The sequence below is a fragment of the Ovis canadensis genome, chromosome 5 (assembly GCF_042477335.2).
Source record: "Ovis canadensis isolate MfBH-ARS-UI-01 breed Bighorn chromosome 5, ARS-UI_OviCan_v2, whole genome shotgun sequence".
Taxonomy (NCBI): Eukaryota; Metazoa; Chordata; class Mammalia; order Artiodactyla; family Bovidae; genus Ovis; species Ovis canadensis.
Genome location: NC_091249.1, coordinates 61,819,334 through 61,841,236, shown reverse-complemented (window position 1 = coordinate 61,841,236; position 21,903 = coordinate 61,819,334). Strand labels below are relative to the sequence as shown.

Sequence of the window (21,903 nt, the reverse complement as noted above, 5' to 3'; positions counted from 1 at the left end):
TTTCTTTTTTACTATAGTAATAAAATAAAGGCAGTAATGAGATACCTTAGTATACTGCTTTCTGTTTTTCTTTTGACGTGTATCTTTGTTTTTAGCCTTTACATTATTTTTTACTTCTTGCTTTTAGTATAACTTTTTAAAATCAAAGTTTGCTTGATTTATAATATTGTATTATTAATAGTTTCAATATATAGTATACTGATTTTTTTGCAGATTATATTTCATTTATAGGTTACAGGATATTGAGTATAATTTCCTGTGCTGTACAGTAAATCTTTGTTGCTTATCTCTTTTATGTATAGTAATTTATACATTTTAATCCTGTATTCCTAGTTTGCCCCTTTCCCCTCGTCTTTGGTAACCATAAATTTGTTTTCTGTGTCTGTGGGTCTGTTTCTGTTTTGTACATACATTCATTTGTATTATTTTTTACATTTCACATGTAATATCGTATAGTACTTGTCTCTCTCTTTCTGACTTATTTCACTAAGCATAGTATTTTCTAGGTCCACACATGTTGCTGCAGATGGCGATTTTTGATTCTTTTTTATCACTGGGTAATATTCCAGAGTGTGTGTGTGTGTGTGTGTGTGTGTGTGTGTGTGTGTGTGATCTTCTTAAGTCAGTCATCTGGGCATTTGGGTTGCTTCCATGTCTTGGCTATTACAAATAGTGCTGTTGTGAACATTGGAGTACATATATCTTATTGATTTAGACTTTTCATTTTTTGCAGATATATATGCTGTTTTTTAAATTTTGATAACAGCTTCATCAAGATATAATTCATATAACATACAGTTCACCCATTTAAAGTATATACTTTAATGGTATTTATTATATTAGCAGAATTGGGCAACCAACAGTCAGTTTTTGAATATTTCTATCACTTCTCCCAAATCCCGTATACTTTAGCAGTAATTCCCCTATTATTCCTATCCACTCACCCTGCCTTGCCAGTACTAGACAATCACTAATCTACTAATCTACTTTCTGTCTTTATAGATTTGCCTGTTTTGGAATCATATAATGTACCTTTAGTGACCAACTTTTTTCACTTGGCATAATGTTCATTTCAAGGTTCATTCATGCTATGGCATGTCTCAGTATTTCATTCATTTGTATTGCTGAATAATAGTTCATTGTATGGATGTACAAATTTGAGACCATTTGGCTATTATGAATATTGCTGCTGGGAACATTCAGAAACAAGTTTTTGTGTCAATGTGTTTTTATTTCTCTTGGGGGTGGGATTCCTGGGTCAAATAAAACCTATGTTTAACCTTCTGAGGAACTATCAGACTGTTTTCTGCAGCACTTTACATTTCTATCAGCAGTGTATGAAGGTTCCAATTTCTCCATATCCTCCTCAACACTTATTATATCCTGTGTTTTGATTATTACCATCCTAGTGTGTGTAAGGAGTTATCTCATTGTGGTTTTGATTTGCATTTCTCTGATAACTAATGATGTTCAGCATCTTTTTATGTCATCATTGGCCATTTCTGTATCTTATTTGGAGAGTTCTATTAAGATATTTTGCCTATTTTATTTTGGGTTATATGTCTACTTATTATTGAGTTGTAAGGTTTCATATATTCTAGATACAAGACTTTTATCAGACATATGATTTACAAAGTTTTTCTTTCATTTTGTATGTTTTCTTTTCACTTTCCTGATGTCCTGAAGCACAAAAGTTGTGAACTTTGATGTCTAATGTATTTTTTGTTTGTTTGTGCTTTTGGTGTCCTATCTAACAAATCATTGCCTAATCCAAAGTCATTAAGATTTATCCTAATGTTTCTTCTAAGAGTTTTCTAGATCCAGCTCTTACATTTAGGTCTTTGATCCATTGTGAGTTGATTTTTGTGTATGATGTGAGGTAGAGATCCAACTTCTTTCTTTTGCATGTGGATATCCAGCTAATTGGGTTTCCCAAGTTGATTTAGTGGTAAAGAACTCACCTGCCAATACAGGAGATGTAGGTTTGGTCCCTGGGTCAGGAAGATCTAGAAAAGGAAATGACAGCCCATTCCAGTATTCTTGCCTGGAGAATCCCATGGACAGAGGAGCCTGGTGGGCTCAGTCCATAGGGTCGCCAAGAGTCAGACACAACTGAAGCGACTTAGCAAACAAAGCATATCCATTTAATCCTAGCACCATTTGTTGAAAAGACTATTCTTTCCCAGTTGAATGGTCTTAGCATCCTTTCAGAAATTAGCTGACTATGAATATGAGTGTTTACTTTTAGACTCTCAGTTCTATTGTGTTGATCTGTATGTCTATCTTTGTGCTATTACTATGCTGTTTCTAGCTTTGTAGTAAGTGTCCCAAGTGGTTCAGTGGTAAAAGAATCCACCTGCTAATGCAGGAACCACAGGAGATGCAGGTTTGATCCTTGGATTGGGAAGATCCACTGGAGGAGGAAATGGCAACCCACTCCAGGATTATTGCCAGGATAATCTCATGGACAGAAGAACCTGGCAGGCTGACAGTCCAGGGGGTTGCAAAGAGTCGGATACAACTGAGTTGACTGAGCACGTACACGCTTAAGTTTTGAAACTGGAATACCTGAGTTTTTCAACTCCTTTCTTTTTCAGTATTGTTTTGGCCATTCTAGGTCCCTTGCACTTATGAATTATAGGTTCAGCTTGTCCCTTTCTGCAAAGAAGCAGTTGAGAGTTTGATAGAAATTGTGTTGAATCTGTAGAACATTTTGGAGGAGAATTGTCACCTCAACAGTATTAATCTTCTAATTCATGAACACTGGAGGTCTTTCCATTTATATAGGTCTTCTTTAATTTCCTTCAATTGTGTTTTATAGTTTTAGGGTATAGGCTTTGCACTCTTTTTGTTAAATTTATTCCTAAAATATTTAATTCTTTTTGATGCTATTGTAAATGGAATTTTTAAAATATCTTTTTTTGATTGTTCATTGCAAGTGTACAGAAATACAATTGCTTTTGTATACTGACCTTATATTCTGCAACCTTCTTATACTCCTTTATTTATTCTTCTAATTTTTTAGTGGATTCCTTGGGATTTTGTATGTACAAGATCATATCATTTGTGAATAGAGATAGTTTTATTTCTTTCTTTCCAACTTGGATGCCTTTCATTTCATTTCCTTGCCTAATTGCCCTGGCTTGCCACATTAATATTATCTTACTTATTAGCGGTATTTGATACAATTGATCATTCCTTCTTTTTGGCAACCATCTTTTCACTGGGCTTTTTGGGCACCACACCCTTTTGGTTTTTCTCCTGTCTCACTGGCTGTTTTCTCATCTCTTTTGTTGGTTCTTCTTCTTCTCCCAACTTCTTAACCATTTCTTGCCTTTAAATTCCAGACCCTAGTATCCACTTGCCTACTTGACAACCTCACTTAGATATCCAAAAGGCAGCTCAAATTTACCATGTCCAAAACTTACTCTAATCATAAATGAAGTATTTTGTGGAAAAAAGGGAGACAAGAAATCAATATTTACTGAATGTTTTTTATTAACACTATTCATTATCTTATTTACAGCACATGTCAGTTCTATGATTCTCAGGGGTCATGAATCCTGGTCAGTTTGATTCCAGGGTCTGAGTTCCTTCCTAACATCTCTACTGTATTTCTTTTAGACACATTGTGTATAACTCAACTTTCCTCCAGATTGTCCTTTGGGGTAGTATGTGATCGCTCAGAAAAAAGAGTCTCACGGGATCTCTGGTGACTGGCCTCAGAAGTGCTGATGAGCCACGCAGTGCCTCTGGAGCTGCACCTTCCCTTTTCTCTGTGTAGTGGAGACAAAGATGTCTCCAGTATGAAGACAAGTGGTGGGAAAGTCTACTTTGAGTGTTTGGCAAGTTTTTATTGGTTACTTTCCCAGGTTAGAGTTTCTCTGGCCTTGAGATGTACTTCCTGCTTCCCAGAACTGCTCTCATTTATTTGCTGACTGGATTCTCCATCTTTATTCCTTTTTCCTTCTTGTCTCTTTTTCATTTGTTTAAGAATTATCAGCCTTTCTGGGTTTATGTAAGATATCCCACTTTATTTGCTTTCCCAGTACCTGACATTGAAAATTTGTTCAGCATCTGTGACTCATCTATGTCAATACTTTCCTTATTAAAATATTAATACTAGTTACCAAAAAAAATTACTTGCCTTTTTAAATAGCCCTGATAACTCTATTTTCTCTCCCAAATCTTTAACAGAAGTGAAAATGTCCAAGATGAATCTATTCATGTTGGGAATACATTTTTAAAATATATTTTATCCAAATTTAAACAAGACTATTCTCAAGTAGTACTTACAATCTCATTTGGCCCCCATGGTATATGTCCCAAGGCAGCTAAGAAAGATGAGAAAATCGGTGGGATCAATTTGTTCATGTTCTTATAGCCTGTTGAGTCAGAGCCAGTTCTGTTCCCAGTTGAGCTGGTTTCTTCCGATAAGATTTGTGTTTAGGGTGTGCTGTTCACTGCAGGATGAGGTCCCACTCCCAGGTTTTGCTTCTTGGTGCCCAGAGGTCTGACCTTTCCCAGAAGTCCCCTTACTGGTTCCTTATTCCATGTGCTGAATCTTTCCTGATCTCCTTTCCCTTTTGGAGCTAACCTAGTTTCTGTCTTTTTCCATTCTAAGTATCAACCAGTCATGAGGGAGGAATGGTACTGTACCTGGAGTCAGAACTGGATCGAAGACTAAGGCTTTTGTGGTTTGGGGTCACCTCTCTGAGCATCATAGGGTGATCTCTAAAGACATTTGCAGTTCTAGGCTTCTCAGGCTTTATGACTCGATTTCTCTGAAAAGTGAACCTGGACTAATATCTGAGTAGTTGGCTTAATATGCTCTACTAGGGAGGGCAAATATGTAGCTTCTGTTCCATCTGCTTACCGTGGAAGATTCATTATATTATCTCATCACTCTCATGTGGAACCCAGTCATGACCTCAGACTTCTCAATTCAGTATCAGATCAGTTCAGTTCAGTTGAGTCACTCAGTTGTGTCCGACTCTTTGTGACCCCATGGACTGCAGCACCCCAGGCCTCCCTGTCCATTAACAACTCCCAGAGTTTACTCAAACTCATGTCCATTGAGTCGGTAATGCCATCCAACCATCTCGTCCTCTGTTGTCCCCTTCTCACACCTTCAATCTTTCCCAGCATCAGGGTCTTTTCAAATCAGTCAATTCTTCATATCAGATGGCCAGAGTACTGGAGTTTCAGCTTCAGCATCAGTCCTTCCAATGAATATTCCGGGCTGATTTTCTTTAGGATGGACTGGTTGGGTCTCCTTGCAGTCTAAGGGACTCTCAAGAGTCTTCTCCAATACCACAGTTCAAAAGCATCAATTCTTTGGCGCTCAGCTTGCTTTATGGTCCAACTCTCACATGCATACATGATTACTGGAAAAACCATAGCTTTGACTAGACAGACCTTTGTGGCAAAGTAATGTCTCTGCTTTTTAATATGCTGTCTAGGTTGGTCATAACTTTTCTTCCAAGGAGCAAGCATCTTTTAATTTCATGGCTGCAGTCACCATCTGCAGTGATTTTGGAGCCCAAACAAAGTCTCTCACTGTTTCCACTGTTTCCCCATGTATTTGCCATGAAGTGATGGGACCAGATGCCATGATGTTAGTTTTTGAGTGTTGAGCTTTTTTCACTCTCTTTCACTTTCATCAAGAGGCACTTTAGTTCTTCTCTTTCTGCCACAAGGGTGGTGTCATCTGCTTATCTGAGGTTATTGATGTTTCTCCTGGCAGTCTTGATTCCAGCTTGTGCTTCATTCAGCCCAGCGTTTCCCATGATGTACTCTGCATATAAGTTAAATAAGCAGGGTGACAATATACAGCCTTGATGTATTCCTTTCCCTAGTTGGAACCAGTCTGTTATTCCATGTCCACTTCTAACTGTTGCTTCCTGACCTGCATACAGATTTCTCATGAGGCATGAGGCAGGTCAGGTGGTCTGGTATTCCCATCTCTTTAAGAATTTAAGTTTTTTGTGATCCACAATTCCGTATAGTGTGCAAGTAACTACTGCCAGTGGATCACAGTTGAACTGTGGTTTTTTTAAAAAAATTAATTAATTAATTAATTTAATTTTTATTTTTACTTTATTTTACTTTACGATACTGTATTGGTTTTGCCATACATTGTTTTTAATCTCCCTGTCTTCCCTCCCACTTCTAGTGCTTCAAGCTGAGGGAGGGACTAGCGGTGACTAGGATATTACAGAAGTTAAGAACGTGGGTTCTTGGGTTCAGCTCCTTATATTCAAATCCTGTCTCTATTGCTCCCTTTCTGTGTAACCTTTGGAAAGTTACTTAATGTCTCTGGGTCTCAGTTTCCTTCTTTTGAAACATGGGACATAATAATAGCTAAACATCTTAGGGTTGTAGAGAGGATTAGATGAAATAATATATATTTTAAAAAGTGCTTGGAACAATGCCTGGCACATGTAATTAAAAAAATGTTAGCTATTGTAATAATAATAGCCATGATAAGAATTTGAAAGGCTGGTAGAGGAAAAATTCTTGAATTGGTAGGTCTTGTAGTATCCTTGCAGTCTTCAAAGTAGTCAAATATTCGTTCCCTCTCTGAGTGTAGACTGATCCTGTTTAAAATATCATTCCTTCCTTCCTTCATTTATTAGTAAAAATTTGAGCCTACTGTGTGCTATGCATTCAGCCAAGTGTCTAGGATATAACAACAAATATGTCCTTTTCAAAAGTTTGTCACCTTGTTTGGGGTGAAAAACAAGTAAAAATATGGTTACAATTTTCTTAATAGTTGCAATGATTGGAGTTTGCACAGGGTCTTTAGGGAGCACTGTGTATATACATGGAGTTTCTTTGATGATAGTGTTAAACCTGGGTGGGAAGAGAAATATACTTAAGTCCTCCGGACATGGCTGGCCTCTTACCAGTGTTTCATAGGCAGTGAGTGGATCACTTGGGGAATAGTTAATACGTGTTCTCACTGGTGGCGCACCTCAGGGGCGTGCTCATGCTCCTTGGTGTTCATTCAGTCACTCAACTAGCAGCCTGAAACTGTTCCCACTGCTCATTGAGCTGCCCCCCTGTCTCAGTCGGAGCTGGTAGTGTTGGGGAGCAGAAATATGAAGACAGATGGAGGAGCCCTGAATTTGCAGCTACATTGTAGTTGGATCTCTACAGAGTTGAGTGCCTCAGGAAAGCATGAATGTCAGGCTTATCAGGGACTTGGAAAAGGTGATGAGTCCATTCTGCTGCCTGACTCAAGATATGGCAGAGACATTTGACAGCCATTGGACAGTGATAGTATGGAATGTGGGTGGGAGAAAAAAATACCCTTGTATGGCTGGGGGTGGTGTTTGTGCTGTGACCCATCCTTTCCCCTCACTGGTGTCTTACAGCAAACAGCTATTGTGTGACGTGATGATTGTGGCAGAAGATGTCGAGATAGAAGCCCACCGTGTGGTCCTGGCAGCCTGCAGCCCCTACTTCTGTGCGATGTTCACAGGTATGAGGCGCAGACGATAAACGCACACCTGTGGGACTGCAGTCCCAACTGGGAGAATGTTGAGGGTGGTGGTGTGAGTGGGGGAGGAAAGAGAAGGCTCCACCCTGAGGAGCTTTTATGTGCCAGATTCTTTGCTCTGAACTATGGAGGTACAAAGAATTGTGATGGACTCATAGCCTCAGCCAGGTCAAGCTTGCAGCCCCTATTGCAGTTCACTCTGAGGAACAAAGGTAGAATCACAGTCCGTGAATTCTCAGACTTTGTTGTGTATCGTAATCATGTCAGGGAGCTTGTTAGAAATGTAGACTCTTGGGCTCACCCTCAGGCTTCTTCCCTCCATTTTGCAGTCTGGGGACACTGAGACTGAGAGCAAGGAAGGGACTTGCCTGAGGTCACATGGTGAATGAGTGGAACTTGGCTTCTGGACTCCTGGCCCAGGGCTGGCTGGCCTAGCTGTTTCACATCTTGTCAGTCCTTGCCATTTCTTCCAGGCAGGGGCCCTGAGCCTCCTTTTGCCTTTTTACAGGAGTGTTGGGAGAGAGTGTGGCTCGGATAGTAAAGAAGCTGCTGCAGTGTGGAAGACCTGGGTTCAGTCCCTGCGTTGGGAATATCCCCTGGAGAAGGAAATGGCAACCCACTCCAATATTCTTGTGTGGGAAATTCCACGGACAGAGGAGTCTGGCCTGCTACAGTCCATGGGGTCACAAGAGTCAGACATGACTTAGCGACTAAACCTGGGAGAGAGTTGGGAGATGTGATGGTGGGCTTGGGGTGGAAAGAGTAAGACAGAAGTATATTCACCATCTGCATTCTGTCTCAGCACCTTTGCCGGGAATCCCTGTTTCCTGGACATGCCAAACAGCCTTGTCCATCTGTTGCATGTGCGTTACTTCTGAGCCCGAATTCCCTTAAACCCATGGGCTGAGCTTCCTGTCTGCAGTACCTCGCAGCCCCTCCCCTGAGCCAGGCGCAGGCAGTGCTGTATCTATCATGGCTGACTGAAGGCCAGCTGGCCCGAGTATGGCCCTGGATGAGGTCTGCTGTCCCTTCCACATGTTCACTTGTACCCTGTGCTTCCTCTGAGTGTGGTCACTATCATTCTGCACTCCTGTCTGTTTCCTGGTGTCTGTGGTGCCCATGCTCTGGAGTCTCACGTACTCACTGCTTATCACCCTGCAGTTTATACTTCAGGTGCCACCTCCTCTCTGACCACCTGAGCCACAGTTCCATACTAGGTCTCCTTATACTCCATAACTCATCTCTGGTTTTTTTTCATAACTCATCACTATCTGAAAATCATATTGATTAGTTGTTTAAGTATTTTTTTTTACCTGTGTCTCCTTATTGGAATATCAGTTCCATAAAGATTGGGATCTTGTTAGTTTTGTTTGTTTCCATATCCTGAGTACCTGGTACACACTAGCACTAAAATATTTTTAAATGAACAAAATGTCTCCCACCCTTGATTGTGAGTTCTTGGGCACTCAGGGACCATGTCTTGTCACTGTCGAATCCTTAGTGCCCACTCCAGGGCCTGGTGTTTAGGAGACAGTGAACAACTGAAGGTTAAACAAATGAATGTGGGATTGCTAAGGATGGGTGAGTACAGGCACATTTTTCCTGAATAGGCTCTTGTCCTTTTCCTAAGGCAGGAGTGGTTCTTGATGGGGGGTGGTGGTGGGAACTTAGAGCTTGTTATTTGAGAGTTCCCCATATGTGTCCTCTCTTGGCTGATCTCAACCTGGAGCATTGTTTTTGCTAAGTGCACCAAGCCATGCTTCCCTCACTTTGAGCCTTGTACTAGGAATTCCATAATGCAGCCTGGAAAACCAGCTACTTTCATTACCTGGAAATTTTGAGCCACTTCTCTACAAATTTAGTTGCAACTTCAGTAAATAGCTCTGCCAGTCATTTTTCTCCATGTATGTGACTTTAAAAGTCTAGTATTAAAAGAGGAGTCCACTTGCAATTACAGTGAATTATACTTTGGGCTCCATTTTTTTTTTTTTTTTTTTTTTGCTAATGAACTTGCCTCTGGGTTCCTGGAAGTGCCTAAGCAGAAACAAAGTGTTTTTAAAAAGGGAGAGAAAATATGCTTCTGGATCAGATCTTGGATTCTAGTAATTTTAAGGAGAAGAGAATCAAGAGAATAAAGCAGTCTAATGTGTGGCCCAGCCCATGGCTTCCATTGAATCTAGTTAATATCCATCCTTCCACCCTTCTTTCCTTCCATCCATTGACCGTCTGTCCATCCATCCACCCACCCATCCACCTATCCATATGTTCATCCAAAGACTATGCATATATGTTCATTACAGAAAAAAAATAGAATAAGTAATACTTGATTAAAGTGTGTGCACGTTTTGAATCCTTGTAAGACATGTGTCTCAACTCCACAACACTTGGAACGGTTGTACCAGCATATGCTTCCATCAGCATTGTATCAGATTTGTATATTTTTTGAGGCCCTTTGATTTTGCTTAAATATTGGTAAACAGGTACAAGAAAAAAGTAACTGCAAAATTTTGTTCTCATTATTAGGTTAATGAAAAGGTCCAGCTGACTCTTTTTAAGTCTGTTTCTATTGGCATGTTTAAGGCCCCAAAGAAGAGAAAATATATGTGGCTTTCTTTTGACTTTAGTGGTGTGATTAAGATCTTTTACTCAGGCTTAATGTGTTTTTATTTGTTTGTCTTCTGAGTTCATATTGCCCAAATGTCTGTCGATGGTCCCAAATATCAGCCCCACTTCTTGATAGTGTCCTTCCCATAACTTGGAATAAATATGAAACTGAGGTCTGAGCATCCACAGGAGAGTGTCCAAAGGCAACCAGCCTGTGAGAGGATCTGGGATGGGCAGTCACCTGAATTGCAGTCTACTCCTTTAGAATAGTGTGATTGGAGAGGCCAGCAGGGCTGACCCTGTCCTTTTCCCTGTGAGTATGGAATACTTAAGATTCCCCTCAACCCCTTTCTCCCCATCTAGCACCTCCATTCCAGGGGAAGATAATTTCCCCAAAAGAGCCTAGTCACTTTTTTCCCCCTGTTTTTAGCATGCTCTTTACTATGGGTTCTGTGTACCTATAGTATTGGTACTCCATACAGATCCCTACATATCATCCAGAATTTTAAAAGCAGTCCCATTTTATGGTATTAAAAGAACTGAGTTCTAAAGAATATGTGGGCTCAGGAAGAGACATTTGAGCTCCATCCCACAAGAAGCCCTGGGAGTGAGCTGTCCCATTCTTCTGGTTCTAATGTATTGATATTACACACTGAGGCTGATTAGATTGGCTTTTTTTTTTTTTTTTTTTTAAAGAAAAGTTGCTTTTAGATGCAGGTTGATATTCAACTGGTGTCTTTGACTATATGGTGACTAGAAATGAGGAGAGTCAGGAACGTGCTGGAGGTAAGAGGCAAGGGACTTGGAAGGAGTGGACACCAACCAGCCGAACAGTCAGGGCCAGGCTCTCTTACTCACCTCTAGGCATGCACTCATCACGTAGACCCACTGTTTCGGGCTTTCTTCATGCCTGACTCCACCAGGCCTTGGACTATGTTTGTGTTCTGAGTGTCTGAATGATGTATTGATGTCTTTGAAGATCTTTGCATATCGTGCAGTTTAGCATGACTTAATCCAAAGCAATGGAGCAGGGAGGGAGGGAACACTAGGGAGTAGAATCTTTTCTTTGTATTAAGAGGGCCTTGAGGGAGTAGTCAGAATAGGTAGGGTCTGGCCTCTGAGGATTTTGCCCCTAAGGAGTTAGAAGTTGGGTAGAATAGTTCAGGGGGGTAGGAAAAAAGGAAGATCAGAGCCTGTATGGGATTGAGGAGAAACAGCCTGGTCTTCCATGTGTGTTTTAGAGTTGGTTATCTCAGGGCAGAAGCTTACAGTGTCATGGGATTTCTTCTTCCTGTCCTTAACACACCACATCAAAGTCAGATGTCCTTTTGTGGCTTAAGTGTCCTAGATTTGAGGGTGATGGGTGCGGTAGTCATGTCTAAAAATATGTTGCTGTTGATATAGAAATGGTGACTTTTTTTCAAGAATTGATTTGGATGTCATTCAAGCCTGGGTTGATGTAGTTCAACACAGGCTTGTGTAGCACCCTGGAAAAGAGACTATTGTTCAGACACCTACCAGCATCCATTAAGGTGCAACTGATTTGACCAAGATGGTCTGGGGTAGACTTGTCTGCACTTGACGTAGCTCAGTCTTGAAATTTCAGATCTCCACTGCAGAGAACCACTGGATGGAAATTTTTTATGAGTGTTCATAGAGGAGGTTTGGAGTTGTTGATGCAAAGGCCTCTTTGGTAATGACACCTTAACTAGGGGATGGTGTGGTATCTTAGAAAGGGCTTTGGAGCCATCATGACCTGATTCCAGCAACTGATAGGTTTGTAAGCAGTTACTTAACCTCTGTGATCCTGTTTTCTTGTTTGTGAGACTGGAATAATAACAATAAAACAATAATAACAATAAGCAGGGAACAGATACAGGTAAGGGAAATAAGACACCCAGTGCAGAATGAAAGTGTGAAAGTGTTAGTTGCTCAGTCATGTCTGACTCTTTGTGACCCCATGGACTGTAGCCCGCCAGGTTCCTCCATCCATGGGATTCTCCAGGCAATAATACTGGAGTGGGTTGCCATTGCCTTCTCCAGATCTTCCCGACCCAGGGATTGAACCCAGGTTTCCCACCTTGCAAGCAGACTCTTTGCTATCTGAGCCACCAGGGAAGAGCACCCAACACAGAATAGGTACTTAGTAAAGCTAACTCTTATTATGTGTAGGGCCCGTCTTAATTTATACAGCTCATGTGGATGCGTGGGGAGTCTCTGATACCTGCTGCCCTGGTGGTGGTGAGGGTTGACATGAAACATCTCTGGCTACATAGGCATTTCCTTCCTGAGTTGATACTCCACCTGAGGAGAAAGACCTCTCCAGGTGGAGGAAGGCTGAGAGTCCAGGGAGGCTGGGTGCTGGGGTGATCTCCAGCACTGCAGCTCTACTGAATCCTGCTGCTGCACTTCTCACACTCTCATTATCTCCTTTGAATGTCACACAGCTTTGGCATAAAGGCAGGGCCAGGAATGTCCTTATTTCACAGGAGACAGAGGTCAACCTTTTGCAGTTATCTGGCATAGATGGCTCACCTGCAAACCTTACCTGCAGGAGGCTTGGCTGGGATTCAGCAAGGTGGCAGGTTATTTCTTTTCCTCATGTGATGCTAACATGTGGCACAGGTCTCAACTCTAGCCAAATGAGTTGGCATTTAGGACTTAGACAGATGAAGGTTAGGGGTGAGAGAGTATAATAACCATCCTAACACCCAGGCAGGATCATTGTGCAGAGGGTAAGGATCTTCTGTTTTCTTTTTACCCAGATCATGAAACTTAATTTCAACAGTAAGGATTCAACTGAGGAGTGAAGAAGAGTTCTGTAACACAAGGACTCCTGAATGCACTTTTTCTTCCCTTTGCTGTACAGCTTTGAGGGGTGGCTGGTGTTCTGTGTCTGGCTCTTTGGAAAGACCTCATAGCCATTCTACCATTCCTTTCTCACTCTTGAGGCTCCTTGGCTGAATAATGGGGTTGGGTTTCTATCAGCAGTCTAGGATATGAGCCAGTGATTTCTAGCCCTCCTGTCTTATGTGGTGGTGAAAGATTTTCCTCCATGGCTCCTCAAGATGCACCTTTACCCCCTTTGGGCAGTCCTACACCTAAAAAGAGCTCTGTTGTGCACGTGAGCTTCTCTGGTGGCTTTGACAGTAAAGAATCTGCCTGCAGTGCAGGAGACTCAGGTTTGATTCCTGGTTTGGAAAGATCCCCTGGAGAAGGAAATGGCCACCCACTCCAGTATTCTTGCCTGGAAAATCCCATGGACAGAGGAGCTTGGTGGCTGCAGTCCCGGGGGTCACAAAGAGTCAGAACAACTAACACTTTCACACTTTGGTGCATGTGATGTGCTTGCTAGGTTGAGACTATGCCTTGCTCTCCTGGGCTCTCTATGCTTCTTGGAGACTTCTAGGTGCTGGTCTGAAGGTAGAGTCTGAAGATTTAAAGAAGTTTAAGATGTAGTCCCTTAGTCCAGCTGCCATCGTCTTTCACCCAGTTTACTGCAGCAGCCTTCTAATTTGTCAACCTGCCCCCATTTTGTTCCGTCAATCCCAACCCGTTTTCTACACTGTAGCTATAGTCATATTTACTAAATAAAAATCTAATGTATTCCTTACTTGCTTAAAGTCTGTCAAGGGCTCCCCATTGCCCTTAGAATGAAGTCTAAACTTCTCTGCATGGTGTACAAGGCCCTCAAGTTGTCCAGAGCCTGCTTGTATCTTCAGCCATCTCTCCCCCTTCCTCCTTTTATATGCTGTGCTTCTGCCAGACTCAAATTTTTGTGGCCCCAGAATAGGTCAGGTTCATCAGTCTGATGAGAACAATGGATTCTTTCCACAAAAAAGTAAATATGTGCTCCTGTATGCTCATTATTTTGCATACAGTTCAGGGTAGAGGAATTCCTGCTTAAGAGCCTTTTAAATTAAATTAAGTCTCCTTTTCTAGCATTTAACGCACTTTGAAATTGCTGGTTTCTGAAAGAACAGGATATGATGTTAACAGAGGATGAAAAATGTACAACTTTCATTTTCTTTTTCTTTTTTAAATTCAAGTACAGTTGCTGTTACAACATAAGTTACAGGTGTACAATAAAATTCGCAATTTTTAAAGCTTATACTCCATTTATGGTTATTATACAATACTGACTATATTCCCTGTGTTGTACAATATATCCTCATAGCTTATTTTCTTAATTTATTTAAAAAATATTTATATATTATTTTTGGCTATGCTGGGTCTTCACTGCTGCATGGGGGCTTGCTCTAGCTGCAGAGAGCAGGGCCTGCTCTCTAGCTATATGTTGGCTTCTCATTGTGTGGTTCTCTCATTGCAGAGCACAGACTCTAGGCGCATAGGCTTCAGTATCTGTGGCCCGTGGGCTCAGTAGTTGTGGCTCGTGGGCTCTAGTGCACAGGCTCAGTAGCTGCGGCACACAGTAGTTTTGCTCTGCAGAACTGGGATTCTCCTGGACCAGGAATTGAACTGGTGTTACCTGCACTGCAAGGCAGACTCTCAACAACTGGACTACCAGGGAAGCCCGGTAGCTTATTTGATACCTAATAGTTTGTACGTCTCCATCCCCTCCCCTCTTCCTTCTCTGCTAGTAACCACTGATTTGTTCTTTATTTCTGTGAGTCTGATTCTTTTTTGTTATATCACTAATTTGTTGTATTTTTTAGATTTCGCATATATGATATGATACAGAATTTATCTTTCTCTGTCTGACATTTTTCACTTTAGCATAATACTCTCCAAGTCCATCCATGTTGCTGCAAATAGCAAACTTTCATTCTTTTGATGGCTAAGTAGTATTCCATCATATATACAGACCACATTTTCTTTATCTACTTATCTGTTGATTGATGCTTTGGTTGCTTCCATATCTCGGCAATTATAAATAATGTTTCTGTGAACATTGGTATGCATGTATCTTTTTGAATTATTGTGTTTGTTTTTTCTGGGGGGGATAGGATATACAGCCAGGAATGGAATTCTTAGGTCATATGGTATTTCTATTTTTAGTCTTTTGAGAAACTTCCATACTGTTTTCCACAGTGGCTATACCAATTTACATTCCCACAAACGGTGGGAGGGTTCCCTTTTCTCCACATCCTCACCAGCTTATGTTATTTGTGTTCTTTTTGATGATAACTGTTCTGACCAGTGTGAGGTAATATCTCATTGTGGTTTTGATGTGCCTGTCACAGGTGATTAGTCATGTTGAACATCTTTTCATGTCCTTGTTGGCCATCTGCATTTCTTCTTTTCTGAAAGTTCAGAGTCTGAGGTGGCTGGGCTGGGCCTCTTGGGAAAAATCAGCAGAAGAGGGCTCTTGGGTTAACCTTGAAGATAGAGGGACTTACAGGGCTTATGTTCTGTCCTCTAGAAATATTTTGTCAAAGTAGCAGAGGTGAGTGAAAAAGCAAAATGAAGAAGCCTTTGATGATTTCTCCTTCTTCAGAATTAACTGTAGTCTGTGGACTGATGAGATGTCAAGAGAAAGCCTCTCTCTTTTCTTTCTTTCTCTGCTCCAACAAGTATTTAAGTGCTTGTTATATGTCAAATGAGCTTCCCTCGTGGCTCAGACAGTGAAGAATCTGCCTGCAATTCAGGAGACCTTGGTTTGATCACTGGGTTAGGAAGATCCCCTGGAGAAGAGAATAGCTACCCACTCAAGTATTCTTGCCTGGAGAATCCCATGGACAGAGGAGCCTGGCAGTCTGCAGTCCATGGGGTCACAAAGATTTGGACAGGACTGAGCTACTAACACTTTCACTCTTCACTTTAGGATTACTTTTGTCAAGGTCATTAGTTAGGGTCAGGTTTAAATTATAGAGGGATTTATTAAAAATGACATGAGGTCTAAAGTTAAGCCAAAGGTTGAAATCCCAGCCTTGCCCTCTAACTAGCTGTGTGCAAATGCCTCTTGATATGCCAATTCTATAATTTATAAATTGGAAGCAATATCTCATACCTCCTGGGGTTGTTACAAGGACTAAATGAAATAATGTGTGTAAACCCTGAGGGCCTGGCATGTAGTAGCAACTATTATTACTAACATGTTCAGGGTTTGTTTAAGCTGACGTCTTTGTTTGATGCAGTAATTTCTACTGGTTCACAGAGATATTAAATTGGATTTTACAAGTCCTTATGATTTATATTAATATAAGTCTCCCATTTCCTATAATGGAAATTCATCAGAAAAGATATGGTCTTTGAGGCCCTAGATTTTTCTCCAGTTTTTCCTTGCTGTTGGAATTTTAAGTACTTAGTGCAGAAATTTTTGATTCATATAAAGAAGCAAGGAAAAAAAAATCCCATTGTCTAGAAAACTGTATCTTAACATTTTCTGGGTATTCAAGATTGATGAAAAATGATTGTTCATCTCATCAGAAAATCAAACTTTGCCCATATGTACAAATATTTTCATACAATTTCAGGAGATTCCACTTGTTTACCGCCAAGGTATAAAACCGTAACCTGACTCCCAAACTCTACTTCCATAGAGAGCAAGCAATCAGACCAGGCTCTCTCTGATTTCACACTCACTGAAGACTTCCGAGTCTCTTGATTCTTGTAGTCAGGTTGCTTTTTTTTTTTTTCCCCCCAGCCTTTTTTCTAAGGTCCAAGTTCTTAAACTGAGAATTGGCTATCTTTGATGATCTTTTGCAGTATCATTACCAACTGGATCTTTGCTAGTGAACATCTTCATAGCTGTTTAGAGAGAGGAATTTAACTTTTGATTTCCTTATGTGTGTGTTCTTGTTTGTCATGGAGTATATTCAAGAGAGAGACTGCGAAAGCTTGTTTTATGGGTAGAGGAGAAACTCACCATCTTTTCCTGTTTCCTCTTTGCCTCTTTGTCCTGTCTCAGGGCTCTTTGTGCTGAGGCCATTTTGCTGGCTTCTACCGGCAGTCAGAGAGAAGAGAATAGACTGGGGATCACTGCGCTGCCTGATCAGTGGGAGCCCGCAGGGTTTGAAATAGGTCTCTGCACCCCCATCTTTCCTCCCTCTCTGGCGTCACTTGTATCTAGAGTGTGTCAGGCTGGGAACTGTGGGTTGGTGGAGGAATCATGCATAGTCCATGCAGCCTGGAGGTGGGCGTCTGCAGCCCACGGGCTGTACTGTCCTGTGTTTGCTTGGCTCCAGTGCACAGATTCCACAGACAGAAAACAACCGCCCAGGCTCTGTTTTCACACTCATGTAAGGACTTCTGAAGCCCCATTTCTTGCAGTCACATTGCCCTGCATTTCAGTCTACAAGGACACATCTTGCCTGTCTTTTCCTCCTGAAACCAGCAACCTTGGTTGAATGAGCCTGGCTCTAGACAGAGCTGTGTGCGCTGTACAGAGAGAGCAGGCTGCGGTCAGGGGCCTCAGGACTGCACACTCATGGTGCCTCTGCTGCCCTAGTTCACAGGCCTGTGTTCTCTCTTTCTTGGATGGTTATCAGGGCCTCCCATCTGTTCTCCCTGCCACTGGTCCAGCCTCCACCAATGTGTCCAAAATTTCATTCAAAGACACCCATCTGTTGATGTCATTCCCTCATTTAAAACCGTTCAGTGGTGCTACTCTTAGGATAAAGTCCCAACTCATTTGCATGGTTAACTGGGCTCTGCGAGTCCTCTCCTAGCTGTCTCTCCAGCCTCCTTCTCTCACTGTCACTCACATATCAGCCATGCTACCCTCTCACTGTTTCCCACATTTATCCTTTTGGTACCTTTCTGTCGCTGCACTGATGGTTCCTGCATCCAGCTCATCTTTCCTCACCTTGCTGCATGTGGAATAGCTAACTCAAATATGACTTCCTCTTAGGAGGCCTTCCAGGATTCCACAAATAGGGTGTGTTGCTCCATCTTCTGCATTCTTTGGATTTAGCATACCACAGTGACTACTAGTGTGGACTCTAGAGTCAGACTGCTGGCTTTCAAGTCTCGCCTGGCCCCTTCCCACATGTGTGACTGTAGGCAAAGTGAATTACCTTTGCTCCTGTGCCTCAGTTCCTTTATCTGTAATATGGGGATGTTAAGAATAATGCTCTTAAGTCATTGATTAAAAGAGGCAATGGTTTAAAGCGCTAAGCCCAGTGCTTGGCCATAGTTAGCACTCAATAATTGGTTTAAAAAAAAGAGTTGTTCTACTGGTACTTTGCATATCTCTCATCATCTCATATAGTTTAATATTTCTGCCCTACTAGACCAAGTGCTCCTTGAGGACAGGTTCATATCTTGTTCACTTTCTCTGGCCCCCTGTGTACAAGTTTGCAGGAACTTGGTTGAATGCTTTCTTGTGTATAGATTTGCCTTCAAAATGAAAAGGGGCAATGGATAGAGTTAGGGAATGCTTGAGATTGGGCTTGTGGATGATCACAGACCCGAAGTTGATGTGACCTTGATGTCCACTAGTGTGTCCTACTCTGTGGCTGAGTGTTCCTTTTGCTGGCTCCAGGAGCAAAGATAGTGCTTTTATTTTGCCAAGACAGGGTAGGAGACCATGGGAAAGTTAAGCACATCCTAGGCACCAAGTTCATGTCCATTTTGTTTTTGTTTTGAACTGTAGGTGACATGTCTGAGAGTAAAGCCAAGAAGATAGAAATCAAGGATGTGGATGGGCAGACCCTGAGTAAGCTGATTGACTATATCTATACGGCTGAGATTGAGGTGACTGAAGAGAACGTCCAGGTAAAACTCAGCTCCAGCTAATAGCTCAGTGTATCATATACTCAGCCCCTCCCCACCACGCCCCATTTACATCATCATTTCGTTTAACCCTCACAACAATTCAGTTGGTAACTGTAGAGGAAACTGAAGCTTCAAAGAGAGTGGGTGACTTGTCCTGACATACGTGGCCAGGGCAAACGACCCTCGTATCCTGCCTGCCTGACCATGGGACCCATGTTTTCAACCATTAGGCCATAATCCCTCAGAATGAGCAGAAAGTCTTTAACTCATGCTGGTTCAAACTCTTTCAGCCTGGGTGACCCCTCTTCTCCCCAGTCATCATCTCATCTCGGATTTTGAGTATTGGCTTGTGAGGCTGTTTACAGTTTTTCTCGTGTTAGTGTTAGTCAGTGAAATGCCCTGAGCCCATGGAGGTGGATTGTCTGTGCCTCTGCCTCCTTTTGCCGCCCTGGTCTCTTTCTCAGCCATCTGGAGCCTAGAAAAGAGGAATCAGCAAAGACACTGCTTCACCCAAAGGTGTGTGTCCTTACTGTGGGGTGTGAGACATCAGTGTCCTGGCTCCGAAGGTGGGATGGTGGAGGGTGTCACCCACTCTGGAAGCCTATGAACCACCAGGCCAAATGCAGACACAAGATGTGCTATTTCTTATCATTAAGGATCTTGCTATTAAAGTAATGGAAATTATATGGGATATGAAAGGTTTTTCTTCCCTTTTTTATTTTAAAGCAAAATTCTACCTTATATTGTGAGAGAGATAAATTAAAATATATGAGATGATGATAGATATGCAAACTACCATGACGTATTTCTCTTATTCAGAACACCATGCCCTTTTTAGGGCTGAGGTGTTTGGGAGGCCACATTGGTAACTGTGTATTCATTCCATCCAGCCAGAATGTTTGAGGGCCTCTCATATGCCAGACACTTTGTTGGGCACTGTGTTTGTACCAGTGAGCAGAGGTGATTCCATTGTCTCCTTTCATGGAATTTGTGTTCTAGGGTGAAGACAGACACTCATCTGTCTTGTGTGTCTAATAGGCACACAAGTAATGTTTATATATAAATTGTGGTAAGTCCTTTGACGGAGAGGAACAATTTGAATGAAGTGGGGAATCTAGGAAGAGCTCTTTCAGAAGATAAGATTTGAGCTGAGGACTGAAGGATGGGTAGAAGTTAGTTTTGTGTGGTAAATGGTACTCTGGTAGGGGTGTGAAGTGAAGTGAAGTGAAGTCGCTCAGTCGTGTCCAACTCTTTGCGACCCCACGGGCTGTAGCCTACCAGGCTCCACAGGCAAACCGAGGGTCTGAGGCACCCTGCATTTGGACCTGTAGAGCCTGCCCAGGGTATAGCCTGTTTTTGTCTCTGGCCCCTAGACAGACTTTTGGGTGGTATAGTTTCTACAGTGATCTAATCTAATCCTTCCTCGCCCTTTTAAAACTGAAATATCTTTTATGCACAGTAAAATGCATAGCCCTTCCATTATTTCTGGTCTTTCCCATCCAGAGTGGAGTGGGCAATGCCGTGGGTACATACTAGGTCACGCAGCAAGATTTAAGCAGCTGAATAACTTTTGGACAGTAACAGTAAGTGCAAAGTAATTTAGTATAAAGCATGTCTAGGGCACGTGTGGAAAAACATTTTTTTAAATGGGTGATAGTTATATGAAATCACCATGTTTTTAAAATTCATTTAGGTGCTTTTGAGACTGATATAAATGTTGAGATTTACAAAATGCAGGAAATTATATCCGTTGCAACTTTAATGAAAAATGCTAGATGTCAACCTAAAAAATGTGTAGGGGGTAAATATTTTTTTAAATCCTTTATTAGAGATACTATGAACATGAAAGTGATAGAGGAATGTGCAGAAAAGAGTTAACATGGCAAGCCTGCTTGCTATCTTCAGAAAGGCTCGCTTACAAGGTCAGTCTTCATCCGGAGTCTGGCAACTTGGATTTTGAGAGAGTTCCCACTCCTCTAGTGATAATGGTAGTAGCTTGCACTGCTGAAACTGTTTGTGCAAGCAATGTGGTTTATGCCGATCACCTGCTCTCCTTCTGAGACTCGGGAGTTTTAGTCCGTGCCTGGCAGAAGGTGCCTGTGTGACTGACACCTGACGCGCGTCTTGGCCTCTCAGAGTCAGGCTAGCTTTCCTGGTTGGCAATGTTTTGCACGTGTTGTCACGGTTCATTGCTGGTGGGATTAAGTGAGTTTTCTGTGACTCCTTCGTAGAGGACTCCTGGAAGCTTGTGGCTATTGTTCTCCAAAATTTGCCCCATGTACCTTTTCCCTTTGCTGATTTTGCTTTGTATCCTTTCAAGGTAATAAATCTTAGCTGTACTCATAGTGAGGAACACTAGAGCTTCTCTGACACCCCCACTAACATTCTGCCTCAAGGATCAGTTTTCTCATTTGTAAAACAGGAATCATAATAGTGCCCATTCTGTTGGGTGGTCATGAGTTAGACTGTCTGCCTTTAAATCTCGGCTCCACCATTTTCTAGCTGTGTGATCCCAAGCAAGGTACTTAACCTCTCTGTGCCTCAGTGTTCTTGTCTGTCTCATGGGCATAATAATAGCGCTTAACCTCTTAGGGTTGGCGTGAGCATTAAATGAATTACTACAGGTAAAGCACTTAGGAGAGTGTGCCAGCAGACAGGGTAGGCACAGAGAGCAGTGTGAACACAGAAGCATTTTCACCAAGGAGCACATGTCTGAAGGGGGAGAGAGGTGGCCAGGCAAATGGGTGCCCTCCATTGTAGTAGGGGCCAGAGTGGAGGTACCCAAGAAGCAGAGAGTGTTCATTACCACCTTGATGAGGGTGGTTAAGGGCAGACCTCACTGAGGATGCATGGTGTGTGCAGGCCTGCCTCCTCTTCTGCCTGTCTGCGACCCCGCTGGCCCGTGAGACCCTGGAGGGACCTGCTGCGTTCAGTATTATCTGGGAGTGAGGAGAGGCTGCATGTGCAGGGACTCCCCTGGGAAGCACAATGTGGAATAAAACTCTGCAGTTTGGAATCAATCGTATATGTGAACTAGTTTCCTTTTTTTCCGTAACTTTATGGTTTGGTCAGGGATGACCTTAGGGGAAAACAAAACTGGTTAAGAGAAAGTTTTA

At 42.0% G+C, this 21,903-nt stretch overlaps 1 protein-coding gene across 3 annotated transcripts in view; it reads left to right on the top strand.

Annotated features, from left to right (window-relative positions):
- The window catches only part of KLHL3 (kelch like family member 3), a 130,302-nt gene that overhangs the window by 30,014 nt on the left and 78,385 nt on the right, over positions 1-21,903 (top strand). For all 3 annotated transcript variants that reach the window (XM_069592145.1, XM_069592143.1, XM_069592144.1), the window contains exons 3-4: positions 7,380-7,486; positions 18,666-18,787. In XM_069592145.1, the coding sequence (XP_069448246.1) occupies positions 7,380-7,486; positions 18,666-18,787 (229 nt within the window). The remainder of the gene's footprint in view (positions 1-7,379; positions 7,487-18,665; positions 18,788-21,903) is intronic.